General features: G+C 37.1%; 1 protein-coding gene across 4 annotated transcripts in view; it reads left to right on the top strand.

The window, feature by feature from the left end:
• Positions 1-25,210, top strand: part of LOC148943256 (cysteine protease ATG4D-like) — a 73,276-nt gene that overhangs the window by 32,644 nt on the left and 15,422 nt on the right. For all 4 annotated transcript variants that reach the window (XM_089101925.1, XM_089101926.1, XM_089101928.1 and 1 more), the window contains exons 5-7: positions 9,364-9,547; positions 11,705-11,781; positions 24,568-24,771. In XM_089101925.1, the coding sequence (XP_088958051.1) occupies positions 9,364-9,547; positions 11,705-11,781; positions 24,568-24,771 (465 nt within the window). The remainder of the gene's footprint in view (positions 1-9,363; positions 9,548-11,704; positions 11,782-24,567; positions 24,772-25,210) is intronic.

The following is a 25,210-nucleotide window of genomic DNA, read 5'->3' as shown; positions in this document are numbered from 1 at the left end:
TTAAATCGAATTAGTCCTTTCCTAATTTCCCACGACAACTCCCTCGATTCGAACTGTCCTGGTCTAAAAAAAAAAAAAAAAAAAAAATAATAATAATAAATTGTACCCAAATCGATCTTTATCACAGGCAACGCTATAGCGTTGCCTATAGTAAAGGCCATACGGCTCCAAAATTTTATTATTATTATTTTTTTTTTCCCAGAGGCACTTCACATGGAAGGGGTCGTCTTAGAAACCTCAAAGGGGGCTCATTCGATTGGAAATCGAGAGTTCTAGTGCCCTTTTTAATAGTTGAAAGTGACTGGAGGGCAACTAGCCCTCCCCCCCCACGCCCATCATTACCCCAAACACATCCAATCAAATTTTGACTTAGCTATTTTGTTCAGCGTAGTTGATTTCCAGATAGAAAATATATTTTTGAGGACACTCCCCTACAACCCTCAGGGCAAGGGTTTTAAGTTATTCCCTTGGGGGATATAAGGTTTTTATAGAAGGTGCTGTCGTAGAAATTTCAAAACAGGCTCATTCGATTGGAAATTCAAAGGGGTAGTACCCTTTTTAGTAGTCGAAAGTGATTAGAGGGCTACTACCCCCCCCCCACACCCATCATTCCTCCAAACCTATATAATCAAAATTTTGAGATAGACATTTTGTTCAGCGTAGTTGAATCCCAGATAGATAATAATAATAATAATAACATTTATTCATCCACAATCTACAGATATAGATTATAGTGGAGTACTACAAAAAGAAAAAAGAAAAAAAAACAGCTTCAAAAAGATAAAGATACAAAACTCAGTGTAATTCGCGACACTCAAGTAAATGCAGGTGAGAAACGTCGTCTTTCAATATGTTTTTGAGGAGGAAACTCCTTTACAACCTTCAGGGCAAGGGTTTTAAGTTATGCCCTGGGGGCATATAAGGTTTTTACAGAAGGCATTGTCGTAGAAACTTCAAAAAAAGCTCATGCAATTGGAAATTCTAAGGACTAGTGCCCTTTTTAATAGTCGAAAGTGATTGGAGGGCAACTAGCCCCCACTCCCCTTACGCCCATTATTCCCCCAAACACATCCAATCAAAATTTTGACATAGCCATTTTGTTCAGCGTAGTTGATTTCCAGATAGAAAATATGTTTTTGAGGATACTCCCCCACAACCCTCAGGGCAAGGGTTTTGAGTTATTCCCTTGGGGGACATAAGGTTTTTATAGAAGGTGCTGTCGTAGAAATTTCAAAACAGGCTCATTCGATTGGAAATTGAAAGGGGTAGTGCCCTTTTTAGTAGTCGAAAGTGATTAGAGGGCTACTACCCCCCCCCCACGCCCATCATTCCTCCAAACACATATAATCAAAATTTTGAGATAGCCATTTTGTTCAGCGTAGTTGAATCCCAGATAGATAATAATAATAATAATAACATTTATTCATCCACAATTTACAGATATAGATTATAGTGGAGTACTACAAAAAGAAAAAAGAAAAGAAAAAAAAAACAGCCTCAAAAACATAAAGATACAAAACTCAGTGTAATTCGCGACACTCAAGTAAATGCAGGTGAGAAACGTCGTCTTTCAATATGTTTTTGAGGAGGAAACTCCTTTACAACCTTCAGGGCAAGGGTTTTAAGCTATGCCCTGGGGGCACATAAGGTTTTATAGAAGGCATTGTCGTAGAAACTTCAAAAAAAGCCCATGCAATTGGAAATTCAAAGGACTAGTGCCCTTTTTTATAGGCGAAAGTGATTCGAGGGCAACTAGCACCCCTCATGCCCATCATTCCCCAAACCACATCCAATCAAAATTTTGAGATAACCATTTTGTTCAGCGTAGTTGATTTACTGATAGAAAATATCTTTTTGAGGATACTCCCCCACAACCCTCAGGGCAAGGGTTTTGAGTTATTCCCTTGGGGGACATAAGGTTTTTATAGAAGGTGCTGTCGTAGAAATTTCAAAACAGGCTCATTCGATTGGAAATTGAAAGGGGTAGTGCCCTTTTTAGTAGTCGAAAGTGATTAGAGGGCTACTACCCCCCCCCCCCCCACGCCCATCATTCCTTCAAACACATCTAATCAAAATTTTGAGATAGCCATTTTGTTCAGCGTAGTTGAATCCCTGATAGATAATAATAATAATAATAATAACATTTATTCATCCACAATCTACAGATATAGATTATAGTGGAGTACTACAAAAAGAAAAAAGAAAAAAAAACAGCTTCAAAAAGATAAAGATACAAAAGTGATTGGAGGGCAACTAGCACCCCCACGCCCATTATTCCCCCAAACACATCCAATCAAAATTTTGAGATAGCCATTTTGTTCAGCGTAGTTGATTTCCAGATAGAAAATATGTTTTGAGGAGGACAGTTCCCACAACCCTCAGGGCAAGTGTTTTAAGTTATGCCCTGGGGGCATGTAAGGTTTTCATAGAAGGCGTTGTCGTAGAAACTTCAAAAAAGATTCATTCGATTGGAAATTCAAAGTGCTAGTGCTCTTTTTAATAGTCAAAAGTGATTGGAGGGCAACTAACCCCCCTTTCACGCCCACCTTTTCCCCAGACACATCCAATCAAAATTTTAAGACAGCCATTTTATTAAACGTAGGTTTAAGTCCCCCACAGCCCTTAGAGCAAGGGTTTTGAGATATGCCCTGGGGGCATATAAGGTTTTGTATAGAGAGCTTTGTCGTAGAAACTTCAGAAAGGGCTCATTCGATTGGAAATTTAAATGACTAGTTCCCTTTTTAATAGACGAAAGTGATTCTATGGCAGCTGAAACCCCTTCCACGCCCACCATTTCCCCAAACACATCCAATCAAAATTTTGATATGGCCATTTTATTCAACGTAGTTGAAAGTTCTTGAAATTATATGTTTACCAGCTTTCCCCCCCCCCCCCCAAAAAAAAAATCCTTTTTTCCCAAATACATCCAATAAAAATGATCAGACAGCTATTTTATTAAAAATAGTTCAAAGATCATATAACAAAAATTCCGGTGTCAGCACAACCCACCAGGGCCCAGGGGCAGGCGTTGTAAGTTATGCCATGGCGGCATATATGAGTCTTATGGAAGGGATTCTCGTATAAACTTCAAAAAGGGATCATTTGATTGGAAATTAAAACTTTTAGTTCACATTTTAAGAGTTAAAAGAAATTGAAGGGCACCTAGCCCCCCCTCCCATCCACGCCCTATTTTCCTCAAACCCATCTGATAAGAACTTTGAGATAGCTTTTTTTAAATAGTTCAAAGACCATATAAAGAAAACTCAGGGGTCAACACAGCCCCCAGGGCCCGAGGGCAGGTGTTGTAAGTTATGCCCTTGGGGAATATATGGTTCTTATTGAAGGGATGCTCGTAAAAAATTATTTCTTTACAGAGATGGCTCATTTGATTGGAAATTTAACGTTCTAGTTCAGATTTTTAGTCAAAATAGATTGGAGGGCAACTGGCCCCCCCGCGTCCCTTTTTCTCGAATTGCATCCAATAAAAATTTTGAAATAGCCATTAAGTTAAAAATTGCTCAAAAGTCAAATAACAAAAACTCGTCACAACCTCTCAGGGCCCGGGGGCAGGTGTTGTAAGTTATGCCCCGGGGAATATATTTTTCGTATGAAAGGGATGCTCGTATAAACTTCAGAGAGGGCTTATTTGATTGAATATTGAAAGTTCGAGCTCACTTTTTGATATTCAAAAGCGGTCCGAGGGCAGCAACCCCCCCCCCCACGCCTTCTGTTTCAAAACCCATCTGATGAAAATTTTGAGATAGACATTTTGTTAAAAATAGTTCAAAGGTCGGAAGAGAAAAAATCCGGTGTCAATAGAACGCCCTGGGCACAGGGAAAGGCGTTCTAAGTTATGCCCTAAGGGCATGTATGGTTCTTATGAAAGGGATGCTCGTATAAACTTCATAGAGGGATCATTTGATTGAAAATTGAAAGTTCTAGTTCACTTTTTAAGAGTCAAGAGAGTTAAACTAGCCCCCCTCTCCCACGCTCTATTTTCCCAAACCTGTATTGGAAATTTTTCAAAAATTAGATAACAAAACACCCCCAGAGCCCAGGGGATAGGCGTTGCAAGTGTTGTCCTGGGGGGTGTATATGGTTCTTATGAAAGGGATGCTCGTATAAACTTCAGAGGGGGCTCATTTGATTGGAAATTGAAGGTTCTAGTTCAATTTTTAAGAGTCAAAAGATATCCGAGGGCAACTAGTCCCCCCCCCCCAAACACCCTCTTTTCCTCAAGCCCATCCGATAATTTTTTTTTTGTAGCTATTTCATTAAAAATAGTTCAAAGGCCAGATAAGAAAAATTCCTGTGTCGACTGAACCTGCCAGGGCCCGGAGGCAGGCGTTATGAGTAATGTTCTAGGGGCATATTTAGTTCTTATGGAAGGGATGATCGTATAAACTTCGGAGATTGCTCATTTGATTGAAAATTGAAAGTTTTTGTTCACTTTTTAAGAGTCAAAAGAGATCGGAGGCCAACTAGCCCCCCTCCCCTCCTCCACGCCCTAAATGCATGAGATAAAAATTTTGAGATAGACATTTTGTTAAAAATAGTTCAAAGTTCTGATAACAAAAAACTCCGGCGTCGATACAGCCCCCCAGGGCCCGGGGGTAGGCGTTGTAAGTTGTGCCCTGGGGGCATATATGGTTGTTATGGAAGGAATGCTTGTATAAACTTCATAGAGGGCTCATTTGATTGGAAATTGAAAGTTGTAATTCACTTTTTAAAAGTCAAAAGTGATTGGAGGACAGCTAGCCTCCCCCCCACAATCCATTTATTTTTTCCCAGAGGCACTTCATATAGAAGGGGTCGTCTTATAAACTTTAAATGGGGCTCATTCGACTGGAAATCGAGAGTTTTAGTGCCCTTTTTAAAAGTGATCAGAGGGCAACTGTCCCCCCCAAGCCCTTTTCCCCAAATATATCTGATAAAAAATTTGAGGAGTCCATTTTGTTAAAAATAGTTCAAAGGTAAGATAAGAAAAACTCCTGTGTTGACACAACCCTCCCCCCACCAGGGCAAGGGTAGGCGTTGTAAGTATTGCTCTGGGGGCATATATTGTTCTTATGGAAGGTATGCTCGTATAAACTTCAGAGAGGGTTCATTTGATCGGGAGTTAAAAGTAGTACTTCGATTCTCCTTGGTCAAAAAAGATTAGGGAGCCACTTACCCATTTCGCCTTCCATGCCTTTGGGCTCAGCGGACTGATAAACATCCACGATAAAACATTGAGGTGACCATACTGTTGAAAATATTTCAACCGGCTTGCGGTGAGAAACGGAGGCTAGCGAAAAGCCCTCAAACCTTTAGGCATACGTTGTAAGTTATACTCTGGAGATATATAGGGTTCTTATAGAAGGGATACTCGTATAAACTTCAGAGAGGGCTCATTTCATTGAAAATAGAAAATTCTAGTTCGCTTTGAAAGAGCCAGAAGAAACCGAAGCTTAATCTAGTCCCCCCACGCCCTTTTTTCCCAAACCCATCCGATAAAATTTTGAGATAGCAATTCTGTAAAAATAGTTAAAACATCAGATAATAAAAACTCCGAGGTTGCCACAAACCTAATTTTTCACTCTGATATTGTTGCTTTGATATCAGTTTTGATACTTTGATGAATATTTGATTTTTTTTTTAAAGTTTGATTTTGAAATAAGGAATTTAAAAAAATTGAAATTCTTTGCAATCAAAAAGGAACAAAGGTTAATTAAAAAAAAAACTTTACGAAAAATAAGTTTTTCAAAGAAAAGTAAAGGCAATTTTAAACTTAAGCTCAGAAGATACAAATACCTTTTAAATTCAAACTCAAAACGACCATAAATTACTATTAAAGAATAAATGAAACCCAAAACGAACCGAAATTGAATAAATAATCATAGCGAAAAAATACAACAAGGAATAATATAAATGAATAAATATATCTTAAAGCGAGTAATGCTTAGATTGAATATTAAAATCAAGCTTAAAACGAAAAAAAAATTTCCTATTGAAGTATAAATGAAACTTAAAACGAACAAAAATTAAATAAACAATCAATGCAAACAAAGATACAATAGACATTAATGTAAATTAATAAACAAATCTTAAAACGAGTGAAACTTAAATTGAATATGCAAATCAAGCTTGAAACGAAAAAAAAATCACTACAAACAAGAGTTTGGGTATGACCTCCTTCTCTCACTGTAAAAGTCTAAAACCTATTGCGTCATTGGCGCTTAACTGATAACCAATTTTATGACAAATATTTTCTGTCGTACTTGATGTTGAAAATAAACATTAAAATTATATTAACATTTTGAACAGATGAGCTTTCAGCAATTAATATCATTATACATCAACTATTCAGTTTAATTTATTAGCTCTTTTTAAAGTTGTTAAAGACGAATATAGTTTCCCTACAAACAAGTGTTTGGATACTGCCTCCTTTCCTAACTGTGAATAAAAACCAAAAGCCTTCTGCGTCATTGGCGCTTAACTGATAACGGATAATATTACGAATATTTTCTTTTCCAGTTCTTACAGCATTGAAAACAAAATACAATTACAGTGAAATAATTCTTGAGCTGATGGATCTTTCAACAATTAATATCATTATACATCAAATATTTAATTTGATATTGTTTTTACTTTCCAAGACTGTTCAAGACGCATATAGTTTTCAGTAAAGCGCCAAAGACGCAGTAGGTTTTAGACTTATACAGTGAGAGAAGGAGGTCATACCCAAACTCTTGTTTGTGGTGATTTTTGTTCGTTTCAAGCTTGATTTGCATATTCAATTTAAGTTTCACTCGTTTTAAGGTTTATTTATTAATTTACATTAATATATATTGTATGTTTGTTTGCATTGATTGTTTATTTAATTTTTGTTCGTTTTAAGTTTCATTTATACTTCAATAGGAATATATTTTTTTTTCGTTTTAAGCTTGATTTTCATATTTAATCTAATTATTACTCACTTTAAGATCTATTTATTCATGTATATTATTACCTGTTGTATGTTCTTGCAGTCACTTGCTAGTTGATTTTCGTTCTATTAGATCGTAATTTATTCTTTAACAGATTTTTCTGGTTTGGTCGGGAGGGAATTTTAAAAGGCTTTTTTGTTTGCCTTGATTATGCTTAATACGACATACACATTTCTTTTATAAAATTATTTTTTCGATAACTTTTTTTTTAATTAATAATATAAAAATGTCAAGCCTACCAATCACTTTCGACTATTAAAAAGGGCACTAGCCCTTTCGATTTCCAAGTGAATGAGCCCTTTTTGAGTTTCTACGACAACGCTTTTTATTTACACCTTATATGCCCCCAGGGCATAAATTACAACCCTTGCCTTGAGGGCTGTGAGGGGGTTGCCATCCTCCAAAACCTAATTTCCAAAACTTTCAACTACATTAAACAAAATGGCTATCTCAAAATTTAGATTGGATGTGTTTGGGAGAATGGTGGGCGTGAGAGGGGCTTTAGTTGCTCCGCAATCACTTTCGACTATTAAAAAATGCACTAGCCCTTTCAATTTCCAATCGAATGAGCCCTTTTGAAGTTTCTACTTATATGCCCCCAGGGCGGAACTTACAACCCTTGCTCTGAGGGTTGGGGGGGGGGTTGTCATCCTCAAACACCTAATTTCCAGAACTTTGAACTACGTTGAAGAAAGGTTCTCAAAGTCTTTATTGGATGTGTTTGAAGAATTTGTGGGTGCGAGAGGGGGGTTAGTTGCCCTCCAATCACTTCCGACTTTTAAAAAGGGCACTAGCCCTTTCAACTTCCAATCGAATGAGCCCTTTTTGAAATTTTTGAATTTCCCCAGGGCATTACTTACATCCCTTGCCCTGGGGCTGTGAGGGGGTTGTCATCCTCAAAGACACAATTTCCGGACCTTTCAACCACTTTGAACAAAATGGCTATCTCAAAATTTTGTTTGTATGTGTTTGGGAAATGGTGGGTATAAGAGGGGTGTTAGTTATTGTCCAATCACTTTCGACTATTAAAAAGGGTACAAGCCCTTCTAATTTCCAATCGAATGAGCTGTTTTTGAAGTTGCTACGGCATCACTATTTATGAAAACCTTATATGCCCCTAGGGCATAACTTACAACCCTTGCCCTGAGGGCTCTGAGGGGTTTATTATCCTCAAAGCCCTAATTTCTAAATCTTTTAACTACGTTGGACAAAATGGCTAACTAAAAATTTTGATTGGATGTGTTTGGGGAAAAGGCCGGCGTGAGAGGGGGGTTAGTTGCCCTTCAATAATTTCCGACTATTGAAAAAGGCACTAGCCCTTTGAAATTCCAATCAAATAAGTCGTTTTTGAAAGTTCTACGACAAAGCCTTCGATCAAAACCGTATATTCCCCCAGGGCATAACTCATAGCCCTTACCCTGAGGGTGGTGGGGGGAGTGTCATCCTCAAAGATATAATTTCTGGACCTTCAACTACTTTGAACTAAGTGACTATCTCAAAATTTTGATTGGATGTGTTTGGATAAATGGCGGGCGTGGAAAGGGTGTTAGTTGCCTTCCAATCACTTTCGACTATTAAAAAGGGCACTAGCCATTTCAATTTCCAATCAAATGAGCCCTTTTTGAAGTTTCTACGACAACGTTTTCTATAAAAACCTTATATGCCCCCAGGGCATAACTTACAACCCCTGCCCTGAGGACTGTTGGAGGGGGGGGGGGGGGGTTTCATCCTCAAAGACCTAATTTTCAGAACTTTATACTGCGGTGAACAAAATGGCTATCTCAAAATTTTGATTGTATGTGTTTGGGGAAGAGGTGGGCGTGAGAGGCGGGTTAGTTGCCCTCCAATCACGTTTGACTATTAAAAAGGGCACTAGCCGTTTGAATTTCCAATTGAATGAGCCCTTGTTGAAGTTTCTACGACAAAGCTTTATATAAAAACCTTATATGCCCCCAGGGCATAACTTACAACCCTTGCCCTGGCATAAAAACCTTATATGCCCCCAGGGCATAACTTACAACCCTATGATTATGGCATGAGAAGCTGTTTTTAAGTTTTCCAATTCAGCCGTTCCCTGCTTGTTGTGCTTTTAAGGTTTTTAAGGCACTTAAGACCGAAATCATCTTCAGGTTATAATTATGGCTTTAGTTTGACTCCCTGAGCTTTTCTTCATTTATCACAGCAGCTTTTCGAATCAGCAAATTACCCTATCTTTTACTTCTACTACTACTAAAAAACCACTGCAGCAACAAGCCGCCTGAGGCCAACATAGCTAAGGCCAATAATTGCGCTTGTTCGTTCTACAATAATAATTTTTGCCTAATGAACATAATTTGAAACTATTTCACTCTGTAAGTGTGTTTCGCAAGAGTGTGTCCTCTTATTTCTTTTTCAGAGTGGAGATGGAATTTTACTATCACTATTCCTGCTCTTGAATCTCTTCATAGAGGCATTGTATCCTTGTTTGGAGACACTGAAGATTGTGTTTTTTCCATTCATAACCTTGTATCTTTTGGAAGAAAAATTGGAAAAGAGCCAGGTGACTGGTTTGGACCAACTTCTGCAGCTTATGTTCTTCGGTAAGAATCAGGAAAAATTATTTTTTTTTTCTCAAAACCAAGAAGTTTGATCTTATTAGAATTTTGTTCTACTCTAACATGAAACCTGAATTTTTGACTAATCCCCAGTTTTGTGCCGTAGGTTAGTTTTTTTTAAGTTTTTTTTTTTTGGGGGGGGGTTTCAGCAATAATTTTAGGTAGTGTCTGGAACTGCATCAATTATTGTTTCACTATTAAAGTCACTTGGGAAGCTTGCCTGCTTCGAAAAATGGTTATATAATAAAATTTTCTAATTCACTTCTGTATACTGAATTCAAAAAATGAAATCATTTGTAGCGCCTATGATTTAATGTAATAATATCTTGTCATTTTTAAAGACTGTAATACCAGTTATCTGAAACAACTAACATCCATAATCATTCCGTAAGTGCTAAGGGTGCTCACAAAATTTAAGGTTGTTTTGAATCTGTCATATTCAAAAGAAAACCTTTTTAACAGTTAAAAAGAGGCACAATAAGAAAGACAATATATGCAGCACATAAAATGTCCTCAAGAATTGTCCTCAAGAATAAAATCTCTTTGAATAAAATCAAGAAGAAATCTCTTGTCCTCAAGAATAAAATGAATGGTCAAATTGGCTTGAATATTCCTTCCTTCAAATAAGTTTGAAATTTAATCATTGAGTTAAAATATTTTGAAGCAGAGCAATTGATACTTATTTCATACCTTGCGCTCTTTAGCGAAGCGCTCTTTAGCGCTCTTATTCGCGCTCTTTAGCGAATAATTGCTAAAAGAAATTGTAGTATTTTTTCGTCCAGTTAATGAACTTAACGTCTATATCCGCGGAAATTCAGGCACAGTTATGTTCTGGGTCAGGTCAAATGCATAGAAGTAGTTAACCCTGCTCGTCAAGCGCGCACGTATAGGGAAAACATTACCACGACATTAACAACAATTATTACATTACTGTGAAATCATACTTCCATGAGGACCTAGTTGCCATAGGACTTTCTATTGCAGTTCATTTGGGTAAAAATGAAAAGTGGAATTACAAAACTTATTGCTTAACGATCAGTTTGACCGTTACTAGTTTGCTCCCCGTCGATTTCACATGGAGAACGTACCATCCACGTATTTAGCAATCTAGGAAAATAACTTCAAAAGAATACGGAACAACTGTATTCTTTTGCGTTACAGTTGGATTACTACTACTAGTATATAATGTAACGCCTACCAGAAGGTTGCACCCAACACTATCAGTCCTTTTAGCGGGGTTTTCATCCATAATCATAGCGGGGAACATAATACTACATACTGGTCCTTATCTTTGGAGACCACGTTGTCTCTAGAGAACTCTTCAATGCCGTCTAGCTGCATCTTCCAGATCCTTGGCAGTTTTTTCCATGGTCTCCATTTCAGACCTCCTTAGTTTATATTTTAATGCTTTCTCCACTTTCTTTACATTCCTCTCATTTTCATATGATCCATTACTATATTATTCTTCTGCAAGCTCCTCCTCCTCTCTATTATAAATTAAGCTTTTTCACTAATATTCCTAAATGTGCCCCCAGCTTTCTTCCTTAAGACACCATCAGTAACTTCACCAATGATTTTCCTAAAATTATTCCATCCATCTTCTACATTGTCAAATTCTATATTTTCCAGTTTAGTATTCAACTGTTCCTTGAAAGTCTCTCTCAAATTCTTATCCTGGAGTCTACCAACGTCATAACTTCCCGAAAGGTAGTTACCCTCTTGAAATTTCAGCTTTAAATTAACCCTAGACACTGCTAGATGAGGATCTTTACTGTTTATATAATCCTCTATTTGTTCAACGTAGCGCAATAGAACTGGAGTTCAACTTGACTATACATATTTAGGCTTCGAAACACGGATAGAAAATATTTGAAGGCAATTATACCTGGAGACAATGCGGCATTATACCTGGAGACAATGTGGCACTGGTCCCGCCGAAATTGTCGTTTGCAGCTTTTACTTTGAGGCCTTAATATCCATTACTAAATTAATCTCAAACACTAATTTATTTTCTCTCTTTTTGTTATAGACATATTGAGTATAGTATCAAATATTCATGATATCCTTCATACCCCACTTCTTAATCATTGCTGTAACTTTTAATACAAGTTTTGCTTTAATTTATTGTTGTGTTTATTTTAGGGATGCACTGAATATGGCATCAAATAGTCATGATATTTTAAAGCGTATACGGGTTTATGTTGCTCAGGATATGGCAGGTAAAGACTCTGATTACTCTAATTTATACACTATAGATTTTTTTTTTTTTTTACTTCTTGCATGATGAAAGTTTTAATTGTTTGTGGTTTCTCGTGGACTATCTGTGTTGAGCCATAGACTCTGCAAGTATATATATATATATACTATACCTTGTAAGTAACTTTTTGATGAGTTTACTGTTGTTGATCAGGTCGAAAGCTTTTTTCAGATCTATTGCTGTGAGGTTCATTCAGTAGCCGGGGTTATCTAGGTTCTTGAGGATTTTGTCCGGGAGGCTCACCAAATATTGAGCTGTTGGGGTCTTGGGAAGACTAACAAACTGCTTTGGATCCACCATTCTGATGATTTTTTCCTTTAGCCAGGATGAGAGGACTTGCTTGTAGAATCTGCTAAATACTGGTGAAGGAGTGATCAGCCAAACTCCAGTGATGTCATTAGGTGCGTCTTTTTTAGGTATCGGTGTCACATATCCTTTCTTCCATAAAGAGGGGAAGTTGCCAGAAATGGTTATGTGTTTGAATAAATTTAAAAGTGGTTGACTAAGTTCATCTGGGAATGCTTTTATGATTTGGATTGGGATATAAATTGGCGTGACGCTTGTTCGTTTTAGCATTCTAAGCTTTTTGATCACTATTCCGGCTGTTATTGTTGGAAAGTCCTGATAGTCTAAATGTGGCTGTGGTGTCTCATCTTGGCGCAAGGGAGGAAGGACTTGTACAATACTAGTCAGGTGGGAGTTAAATCGGTTGGCTAATTCGGTATCGGTATCATCCACGTTGAATTCGACACACTTCGTTTCTTTTCCTATGAGTTTTTAAACTTCTTTATGCCACTGTTGGGGTTTGGGTTGGGACAAATTATTTACTTTACCTTTATAGTAGTCTTTTGCCGCCTGGCGTGCCAGTTTGCGAATTCTGTTCTTCAAAAGAATAGCTTGTTGGCGTTTCCCTTCTTTGAACAATCTTTGTTTCTCAGCTATCAGCTTTTTAACATCCTTTGAAATGTATGGACGGTCAACGAAGAAGGACTTGATTTTTCTCTCCGTTAAGTAACTGCGAAATGTTTTTAGTAGATTATTTTGAAGAATTTCTGCTTTTGAATGGACAGTTCTGGCATTTGATACATCTATCGAACTTTCTCGAGCTATCCAGTTCCCAAACTCGAACAAACCGGAATCAGTGATTTGTCGGTTGGTTGTCTCTTTCGTCGTGTACGTTATTTCACGCTGTTCAACGGATTTAGCTCAAGTGAGAAATGGTAACTGCTACCCAGGGACAGCCGTCTGTGGCACTTTTGTAACATTTGGTCATATTTGTAGCACTTTTGTCAAGTGATGTTCCTCCTTTTGTTGTTGGGGAAATTTACAGTATTACTTAACTCAAACGCCCTGTAAAAATTTTTCCGTTTGAGCTCATTACCACCACAGAGAACAAACATCGCCGCACATCCGGGCCACTTACCTGAAATGTAGTTGGCACTCAGGTGGAGCTTTTCAAGAAACCTTTTCTTCTGTTTGCAGGGCTGGCTAGGCGAGTAATAGAAAGCACACACAGTCAAACAATTAATTCTCTTTGGAAGTCTTTTGGGTTGGATTCTTAGCCACATTGTTTCGTCATGGGATTCAAGACATGGAACATCAATAACACTTGTAGCTAACTCTTCTTGGGCATAGATTCCAACACCACCGCCTCTTTTTCCCAAGGGATGATCATCTAGTCTAAGCTTAAAATATTTATTAAAAAACCATTGATATTGAGAAGATCCATGTTTTGGCGGTGAACTTCTGTTACCACCTGTACAGTTGAATTGAGGATGCGTGCTAGGGTTTCTATTTCAACTACCTTATCTGGGTTGAGACTTTCAGCGTTAACGTAGAAAAAACTTTGGTAGTGAAAATTCAGATGACGGGTATTCTTTAATTTTCGTCGTCTTCGTGAGGCCGGTATTTTTAGGCTTGTGGCAAGTTGAGAAAACTTGAAGAGAAGAGTGAAGTGAGTCTCCCAGATCAAGACCACAAGATCCATTAATGCAAGCAAAGCACCATGTCTGCTCTAAACAACAGTTTCTAGATAGTTGCTTGGGGGAAGAGGGGTGAGCTGGGAACCTTTCTTTCTAGATGGGCGGGGGGGGGGTAAATGGGGATTATAAGGGTGGAGTAGAGGGAGAAGAATGAAACCAACTGGGATTGCGAATGGGAGGCGGACGCGCCTGGCGGAAAAACGGTACTGAACCGGAGGGAGGAGGGGATGGGGTTGTGGGGGCTTTCTGTCTCACCCTAAAAAAGGTTGGATCGTCAGCCTATCATCCACCATAACCGATACAGGAGCGAGATTGCACGATTTGTCAAAATATGATAAAAAAGAGCACAAGTCAACAAAAGAACACAAGTCAATGTGTATAATGTCAGCGTAATGTTATCATAATTTATCGTAATGTTTACTATCAAACAATTATAAACTGCACATACATAAACAAAAATAATAACCAAATAAACAACACAGACAAAAAACAACAAATAAAAAAATATGTAAAATATACAGAAACTAGCAACCCTCAAATAACAGAACGCATTAGCTGCGGGTATCAAGATTGATTAACCATCTTAGCATACTTTTTTCCAGTGAAGATACAGGATCTACAGGATTTGTTTGTTGAATGAAGATACAGATCCAAGAAGATACTTGGATTTGAAATATCCAAGAATTTTGGGACCTTGAGGGAGTTAAACCAGTATAAGCATGAGCGAATTTTTCTTTTATCTGATTTATTAAAATTTCAGGTCAGGTGACCCTTTGTCAGGGTCAACTACTCCAAATCTCTTAAATACCCTAGAATTTCAGGACAATGGAGGGAGTTAAAGCAGGTATTTAGCGAAATCGAAGAAGCATGTGCGAATTTTTCTTTTATATGATTTATTGAAATATCCCAACGAGGGTAACATACAGAGTACGGGGAAGGCCAAACGATTTAAAAAGAGATGCAACAAGATTTTGCTTAAAACACAGTCGTGCAGTAACTGTGGATACATATGTAGAGGCAACCCAACGTGAGATAGGGTACATTAAAAGTTGGCGGGTGTAAGCATTTAAACCGATTGGAAGGCCAAGATACTTTCGACTGGCTGATTGCGAGAGGACTCATGAGACACAGATTAAAAGCTCCTGCTTAAAACGAGGAACCCACACTTCCCATTGCTAAATTCAAGAATATGGGTCAGGTGTTCATCTTGGAGGATTTTTAAAATTTTAGAAAGTTGTTCAGTAGATGAGCTGATATTAAGAAAATCATCAGCACATGGCACAATAGAAATATAGATAGCATAAGAAATGGAGGAAGATAGACATTGTTCTTGTGGCTTAAGTATTAAACAGAAACTACGCCTCGGAGGGCTCCTTTTCGGTCAAGGTTTCTTCAGTCCCAAGGAATAATCTTCTTAGATTTTGGAAAGAAGATCTTAAGATGGATTTGAATTGTGGATGCCCGTGACAAAAAGCTTTAATAGCGCAATGATTTGAACTTGCTTTTTTTAGTAACAAAAAGCATTGTAACATGAATAGAGGTGTCAAAGGGATTGTGTCAAGAGAGTGTCTCAAAAGAATGCCCGAGTCTTGAACAAGAAAAAGGGACAAACCAGAGGTGCCGGCTTCAATGAGCATGTTAGCAACATCAGAAAGTGCCTCTGGACCTCTGCATCAACACTGAAAGTGAAACTAATGAGGTAAAACGTGACACTTACTCTGAAACTCGTACATGTTCGTACATATCCTGATATTTGTATATAACACCAAATTCGAACATTTTACAGGGAGTTGTTGAAATGAAAATGGGCTGTAACGAGGTACATTGAGTAGTGGTTTTACCTATCTCAGGAATGGGCATGACATCATCGATACAGACTAACGAGGGAATAATGCTTAGGGGAAGGACCATCTCCATGAGTAACTAGAAGTATGCTGAAGGAAGATTTCAAAATGAAATCTATCTTCAATAAGAGTTTCGATTTCCAATTAAAGTTATATTTAAATAAAGTATGTGCAGTTAGGCAGCTCTTCTTAATGACACCAGTGAATAAAATAGAAATAGTACATTCGATTTCTTGATTGATGCTCCATGTCAATATGGTGGTCAATACCCGGACATTGTGCCTCTGTTTTCTTTGTTTGTTTTTACTTTGTGTTGCTCGCATTGTATATTGTGTGATGGATTTCTTAGTAAATAATAATAATACATTTAATAATGCTAGTTCAATTATCCTTTTTACGATGGGAATTGGTCTTAAATTGCATTAAGCGTCCCAACTAGGGTAATTTTTTCGCATGTAGTCACGGTAAGTCTATATCATTCTGTATGCACTTCTTATGTCCTCTAGAGCGCCTTGCACTGTTTGTTTTATATTTATATCTTCAGGTTCTCATATAAGGTTCTTTATTTGAGGATTGCAGATTTAATATCTAAAAGCTTGTGTTAAAACCTAAGTTTTTGCACATCAAGAGAGGGATCCATTTCGTTATTCCTCACGTGATATTCCCTGAAAGACCCTGCCGTCTGGATGAAGGTGTGCTTGAATAATGATGGTTTTCCTGACAGTGCAAGTGTGCCGCTATGCCTCTTAATGTCCTTGTAAGTTTATTGGTATTGAGGCAAGACCCAAAGAGAAATCACAGAATTGATAAGCGATCCTTCCGTGTAAATCTCAAGTATGTTTTACTTGGAAAATGAACACGTATTAAATTAAACGCACTTTTTTAATCTACTGATGCTCAACACATGAATATGGAAGAGCTTGAGTTCTGTTGCTATTAAGCTTAGTCAAATTTAACATTAACCTCTATTTTCAAACTTCTTTGGTAGTATAATTATTGCGGTGCTCTGACCCCGCTCAGCCTCTATTGAGGGTCTCGTATCATGTTTTGGACTATGAGTTGCACGTTTTGGACACCCTCTTTGATGCTGGTTTTGTCTGCATGACCTTTTGAGTATATTGGAATAGGAATCGCTTTTCTATTACATTTCAATCTCTTTTTACGCTTTCATTGGCTCTTGGAAATGTTTGAAGGCGTCATACTACTCTTGCTTCTATTTAGAAATTCAATGGTGGTGATCTTCAGTCATTTTTATTAACCGGCGTAGATTGCTGCTAATTTACTCGTCTTTGTTCAATTATGAATTTAGTTGTGCATCTTAAGAATGAAATTTCTTTGCCCTTTTTCTTCGTTTCCCTCCTCAACGTTGTATGATTTGGCTATTTGCAACAGACTACAAACATTGGTCTTTTCTCGAGATCGTCCGTTTTTTTTCTTGCCACCAGCTACGATATTTGTAGTAGTTAACACAGGCATAAAACAAGTTCTCTAAGTCAGAAAAAACCCAACTGCTTGATTTCACGATTCTTGTTAGCTGTGGAGTAACGGTTCACCTGCTTACTTTTTTCAGTGCTTTTTTCTATTGTTTCTGGTATCTACTTAGGAGATAAATCCATCAGCTCGTAATTTGTATACTACCGGTAATTTTAAACATTACTTGTGTTTTTTTTCGTCCTTTTTCCTAATGTCTTCGGTATTATGTCCCCTAATGTATGCCACCTCTCAGACAAATCTAGCCAATGAACCGGAAACTATTTATGGCCCAGAAATATTTACTTTGTTCTGTATAAATGTCGTTGATTTAATTGTAACACTTTAGTTTATCTGCTGATAACGATCATTGTGTATGTAATCGAAATATCCAGAGAATTTATGACTGTTTTGCTACTACACTACTACTACTAACAACTCAACGCAGCACCAAGCCGCCTGAGGCCAACACAGCGACGCACTCTCCTCCTCCATCCTAATCTATTCAAAGCTTCCCTCTTGACACCCTCCCATGAAGTTCCGATTTCCTTTAAATCTTTCTTCATTACGTCCTCCAACCCCAGACGAGGACAACCTGTTTTCCGTTTAGCCCTAGACGGTTGGCCGAAAAGAACAATCTTCGTCAATTTGTCATCCTTCATCCACACAACGTGCCCTAGCCATCTCAACCTTTCTTTCATTAGAGCCCTAGAGAGTGATATTGAACCACATGTTTCGTACAGCCTATTGTTTGAAATACAGTCAGTCAGCCGGGTACCCAGAACAATCCTTAAGCAATTTCTCCGGAAAACATCTAGCAAATCTTCATCCGCTTTTCCACCAGGATACTTTTCCCTCCCCATTTGATTCCGTGGTCTCCCATTGCCTTTCCTGCGCTCCTTAGTATAAAGTCCATCAAAATAATCCATATAAAGGGGGATAGAACACAACTCTGCTTTATTCCTGATTTAATACCAAACCAGCTGCTAACCTCATTTCCTACCTTAACCGCAGCAGTTTTATTCTCGTACATAACACTAATTACTTTAATGTATTTGTCTGGTATACCATACACGAAAAGAACCTTTGCTAAACTCTTCTATCGACAGAATCGAACGCTTGCTCATAATCTGTAAAACTAAGGACCAAAGGTGTTTGACAACTCAGGCACTTCTCAACTATTAACCTAAGAGTGAAAATTTGGTCGACATATCCTCTACCTTTTCTAAAACCGCACTTTTCTTCTCTTAAAAGTTTGTCTACGGCATCTCTCACTCTAAAAATTATCATATTACTAAGTAATTTGCTACCTACAGAGACCAGACTAATGCCTTGATAATTACCACACTCGCTTTTATCCCCTTTCTTATAAAGTGGCTAAATTAATGTTTTCCTAAAATCATTTGGTACTTCCCCTTTTTTAAAAATCATATTCATAATCTTCAGTAACTTATTTTTAACCTCAGAGCCACCATATTTAAAAGACTCATTTACTACCCTATCAACACTTGGATCTTTACTAATTTTTTAATCCTTTTAGTACTGTCATTAATTCTTCCTTGCAAAAAAAATCTTCCTTTACATCCAAGGTATTACAAGCTTTTTCATTTTCTTCTATATCTTTTATATCTTATCGCTAATTATGGCCCCATTCCTATCTTTAACTGCAACTCTATCTCGGTTAAGCAAATTCTCAAAGTGTTTGGCCCATCTCTCTTTAGTTTTTTCCTTATCTCTAATTGCGGTCCCATTCCTACCTTTAACTGGGCCAAGTCCGGATTGAGTACTTCCTATTAATTTATTGACATACCCGTACAATATTTTACTATAATGCCGTCTAGCTGTATCTTCCAGATCCTCGGCAATTTTATCCAGGGCCTCCACTTCACACCTCCTTAGTTCATATTTTAATGCTTTCTCCACTTTCTTTACCTTTCTTTACATTCCTTTTGTTTTCATATGATCCATCACTTTTCTCCTTTCTATTAAATATAAAGTTTTTTCACTAATATTCTTAGCTGCAGTCCTAGCTTTCTTCCCTATGACACCTTCAGCAACATCACAAATCATTTTTCTAAAATAATTATAACCATCTTCCACATTATCAAATTTTAAACTCTCAAGTTTAGTATTCAGCTGTTCCTGGAAAATTTTCTCTCAAATTCTCATCCTGGAGTCTACCAACATCATAACTTCCGGGGAGGTAGTTACCCTTCCGAAATTTGAGCTTTAGATTAACCCTTGACACTACCAGATGGTGATATTTACTTTTAACATCAATAAAAGCACTCCTATATACCCTAGTATCCTGTATTGATCCTGCCAGTCTTCGGTTTACTATAACATAATCAATAAGGTTTGCTGTCCTACCATCACGTGAATACCATGTTAACTTATGGGCCATTTTATGACCAAACACCGTGTTGGTTATAACGAGATTGTTATACCTACATGTTATACCTAGTTGTTATACCTAGATTGTTGCTGTCTAATAAAAGGATTTATCCCTATTGAGCTTTTATTTGTTCTTAATGTCTGATTGAATTATTGAACAGAGCCTTGCAAATGATTAAAGTAATGTAAAGCTATGGTGAATTTCGAAGGAAAAGACCGGTTTGTGCAAGCTGAAACTGCTAGGGGCAGAATTTAAACGGATATTAGCATAAAACTAGTCTTCACACCCACAAGGGGTTTGACCCCTCCCTTTCACACACGGAAATATTCTTTAAAATATGAAATGTGTATGAAAATACCGATGTTGAGACATCAGAATACCCTATTCTGAACCTTATAACCCTTGAAAAAACTTCAAGAACTCCCAAGCCTTTGAGTCTTAGCTGTGTGATCTGATCATTTTAAATGTGTACTTTAAGCGAACACACAACCTAAAAGTGAAAAGAAGAGACATAATCTCGCTTCTAATGATTCATGAAGAGACCACACTTTTCTCTTCTTACGACCAATACGTAGACCACAATTTTTCTCTTCTTACGACAGTTTTCTCTTCTTGGAGTTCATGTTTTAGGTGATCATTCTTTGATTTAATGGATAATCAAAGGTATAATATTTGACTTGAACCTTTATTTAAGCAGACACTTTTTTAGCCGTGTTTAATTAACAATTACCTGCTTATTAAAGATTTAAATTACATTACATTTTATTTAATCATATGAAATAGTTTATAGAATAATTAGTTAAATCGAATAACTTAAATCAAACTAAAATTTAGAAAATAGTTGCCTGCTTATCTACTGATTGAAGGTAGTCAATCAGTCTACCAGTCTACTCTACGCTGTCATTCTAAAAAATAAAGTCATCAAGTTTACTGATAAACATCATGTTCGTAGAATCCATATCTTAGCTGATTATGTGTAACTCGTTTAAGCTGGCTTTACCAAAATGGCTGAACCGGTTTGGAGAATTAACCGGTTTAGCTGGTTTGGAGAATCTTTTTTGGATATCAAAAGTGCACATGTCAGGGTCTCCCTGTGAATATAAAGCAAAATAATAGTAAGACGAGAAATAACCTGAGACTAAACATAAAATGAACATAACACAAGGGATAAAAAAGAATAAAGTCTTTTTAAGAATTCTGGTTTTAGCTTATTCTTTAGTTTTTGTAAGATTTTTTAAAACAATTTATAAATTATAAATATTAGAACAATATTTGCTTCATTAATTTTTACTGTAATTAGAATAAGAAATTTTAAGAACAGACTAACCAATGAACTAATTAAGTGAGCAAAAAAAAAATTTCCCTAATTAAGCTTAAATTACTCCCATCTATAAAAAAAAATGATAAGAGTGAGCGTGGTAATTATCGAGATATTATCCTGGTCTCTGTAGATAGCAAATTACTTAGTAATATAATACTTTTTAGACTGAGAGATGCTGTTGACAATTTTTAAGAGAAGAACAGTGCGTTTTTAAAAAAGGTTGAGGATGTTTCGACCAAATTTTCCCTCTTAGGTTAATAATTGAGAAGTGCCTGAGTTGTCAAACACCTTTGGTCCTCACTTTTATAGATTATGAGTAAGCGTTTGATCCAGCCGTTAGAAGAGCTTTAGTGAAGGTCCTTTCCTTGCATGGTATACCAGACAAATACATAAAGTTATACATTAGTGCTATGTATGAGAATAACATTGGTGCAGTTAAGGTAGGAAATAAGGTCAGTCGAGGTTTCTTATTGAATTTGAAGTTAAAACAAGTGTGAAAAAGTGAAAACAAGAGATACTAGCATAACTATGGAGCGAGCAAGGCCTCTTGAAATTCCATGGAGTTTAAAATGTTTGAAACTTATTCAGAACAAGGACCACCAGGAGTTTAACAGCCAAATTACTGTGGAAGAACTACCCCAAAATCCCGTCCATATTCTTTGCAATTTTCTTACTTAATTTGTGATTCAAATTCAATATGAAAGCATCTCTGTCTGAGGGTAGCATTAAAAAGCGCATTGAATGACGCTCATGTGACTTTACAGATGCTTTGCTTCCTTCGCTTTGATTTCAACATCTCAGTTGTTATTTTCGGCTTTTGATGAACTCTAGAAGGACATTACTGGTATGCATATGCAGGACAGAGATAAACGATGATGCTCTTCGTAGCCTTCATGGGAAGATGTTTGTTTGACTTCGAGCGTGTTGAAACGCGGAAAATTATGCGTAGCTTTTCTTTCTTTTGTCTATAATCTGTCTATTGGTCATTGTCATGGGAAGGCCAGGCAACCATCTGTCCACTTCCCTGAATTTTTAAAAAAGTGCTGAAATTTAGCGCTTTAAAAATATTTGACGGATCTCTGGCAAGAAATTTTTCCTTACACACGTTTTAATTGCATACTCTGTTTCTTGTTTTCAGATTAAATTAAGAAAGATTTTAGAATTGTCTTAGAACTTCCCTATATATTAATTGAGTCTTCGCGCATATAACATCAGGTCATCTGGAGATGATCCCGAACATCTGTATTGTCACTGGTCAATTAAAGACATACCCAATTATAATTTTTTCTTCTTTACTAATGCTACTACTACTACTAACAACTCACCGCACACCAAGCCGCCTTAGGTCACTACAGCTACGCACGCTCCTTCTCCATCCCAATCTGTTCAAAGCCTCCCTCTTTACACCCTCCCAGGATGTTCCCGTTTCCTTAAAATCTTTCTTGATGACATTCTCCCCCCCCTCCCGAAGTGGATGACCTGCTTTCGGTTTAGCCTTAGACGGTTGACCAAAGAAGACAATCTTCGGCAATCTGTCATCCTTGATCCGCAGAACGTGCCTTAGCCATCTCAATCTTTTTTTCATTATAGCCCTAGAAACCGGGATTGAACCACATTTTTCGTACAGCCTACAGTTTGAACTACGGTCAGTCAGCCGGGTACTCAGAACAATTCATAGGCAATTTCTCTGGAAAACGGCTAGTGAATTTTCATCCGCTTTTCGCAGTGCCCATGCTTCAGAGCCACGTTTGACCACTGTCATCACTGTACTTCTCAATATTCAAATCTTGGTTTGCAGACTTGTTTTCCTATTTTTCCAAACTTTTTTTTAACTGTGAAAAAACACTCTCAGCTCTGGCTATTCTACTTTTAACATCTTCACTGCTCCCTCGATCTTTACTAATAATGCTACCAAGGTAATTGAAGCTGCCCACCTGATCAATCTTTTCGTTACCCAACGTTTCCTTTTTATCTTCACTTATTCCTAGCCTTAGTGACTCATGTTTCTAAAAATTAATTTTTAAACCTATTCTAGCACCCTGAACCCGCAAAACCTCTAAAAGCTCATAGATTTTGCTCACGCTTTTATTTAGGATGCTTAAATCATCCAGGAGATAGTCCAGGAGAGTTTTACCTCTCCATTTTTTTCTATAAGTCCGGTAGAGTTTTTCCTCCCCGTTTCATTCAGTGGTCTCCCATTGCCTTTCCTGTGCTCCTTAAGACAAATTCTATCAAAATAATCCGTATAAAGGGGGATAGAACACAACCCTGCTTAATTCCTGATTTAATACAAAACCAGCTGCTAACCTCATTTCCTACCTTAACCGCAGCAGTGTTATTCTCGTACATAGCACTAATCACTTTAATTTATCTGTTTGGTATACCATACAAAGATAAGACCTTTCCTAAAGCTCTTCTATCAACAGAATCAAATGCTTGCTCGTAATCTATGAAAATGAGGAACAAAGGTGTTTGACAACTAAGGTGCTTCTTAATTATTAACATAAGAGTGAAAATTTGGTTGATACAACCTCTATCTTTTCTAAAACCGCACTGTTCTTCTCTTAAAACTTTGTCTACAGCATCTCTCAGTCTAAAAAGTATCATATTACTAAGTAATTTGCTACCTACAGAGAGCAGACTAATGCCTCGGTAATTACGACATTCTTACCTTCTTTATACAGGTTTAATTAAGGTTTTCCTGAGATCGTTAGGTACTTCCCCTTTTTTAAAAATCATACTCATAATCTTCAGTAACTTATATCTAACCTCAGAGCCACCATATTAGAATATCATTTACCACACTATCAGCACCTGGAGCCTTATTATTTTTTACTCCTTTTAGTACTGTCGCTAATTCTTCCTCACAAAACAAATCTTCCTTCACATCAAAGGTATCACAAACTTTTTCATTTCCCTCTATCTTTTTCTTCAACTGTATCTTGGTTTAGCACATTCTCAAAATGTTCCGCCCATCTCTCTTTAAGTTTTTCCTTATCACTAATTGTGACCGTGTTTCTATCTTTAACAGGGGACAAGTCCGGATTGACTACTCCCTCTCAATTTATTAACATGCCAGTACAATATTTTACTATCATGCCGTCTAGCTGCATCTTCCAGATCCTCGGCACTTTTAGCCATGGCCTCGACTTCACGCCTTCTTAGTTCATATTTTAATGCTTTCTTCTAATCATTCAATATATTCAGAGTAACTTCCGTGCAATGCTAGGCATTTGACAAAGGGCCGTGACTCTCAATTTTTGGATTTTTGCAATATTCTCTACCGTGACCAAAATTAGCCCAAAACTTCCAAAATAACTGAAAATTTCATTTATTTTTTCATACACGAAATAATCAGGAAATGTTTTATCTCAAATATGTTTGATGGCCTTTGCAATTGTAAATTGTCTCGTTAGCAAAACAGTTCTTGTCTCTATCTTTTTATTTTTAATCTATCGAAGTTATTTATCCTGTCTCGAAAAAATGGAATGGGAAAATTTCAATTTGTTTTGAATTAGATGCTGGGATTATCGTTTTATTTTGGCGAATTTTGATGAAAAGCACCCTAAACAACCTAACACATTGCTTGTTCTGCAATATTGCTTAAATGGATTGTTCGATATTGACAGATTTTTCAAAAACATGAAAAATTTAAATGGAGACCGGATTTACCCTTTTTTTATCTTTAGAGGGCATTATAGTTCAAAAAATATTTTTATAAAATATTTTCTTTTAGTTGTTCCTTCTGAAGTAGAAAAACTACTGCAAAATGAAGACGGATCAAGAAACAACGTAATAGTAATGATCCCCGCCTTACTTGGACTCGAAAGATTTAATCAATCTTATGTTCCTTGTCTAAAACAGATATTAGCGATGGAGTGTACGATCGGAATTATTGGAGGAAGGCCGAATCATTCATTGTATTTCACGGGATGGCAAGGTAGAGCTCTATCATACTTTGTTTATTATACAAATTGTACCCCCCAAAAAATAGCTTTAGTGCCAACTAGTATCATCAATATATACCAGCAAATAACAGACGGTTTTTAAGTAGGCCAGTTCATTTAAACGTTTAGTATTGAGTTGCAAAGTTGCATTAAGATTACAATGTTTTATGGAGAATATAATGGTGAATCGTCATATCTTAAGGTCGGCCTCTGCAGCAGAGCGTGGGCTCGACTCCAACTGATATCATTTCCTTTGTAATGAATTTCAATTATTAGACTAAAGCTAGGTTTGATAGGATTTTGGTAATAGGATAGAATAGATTTAGCCCTGGTTGTCGGATTGCACGCTACGTAACGGAAAAAAAAAATCTCGTGTGGCCGAATTATACACTGCTGTTTTGGATCTCAGTCGAGGATGACCGGCTTTTCCTT

Source organism: Artemia sp. Qi Xiang Cuo, chromosome 15, assembly GCF_049724085.1.
Source record: "Artemia sp. Qi Xiang Cuo chromosome 15, ASM4972408v1, whole genome shotgun sequence".
Taxonomy (NCBI): Eukaryota; Metazoa; Arthropoda; class Branchiopoda; order Anostraca; family Artemiidae; genus Artemia; species Artemia sp. Qi Xiang Cuo.
This window is presented reverse-complemented; position numbering and strand designations above follow the sequence as displayed.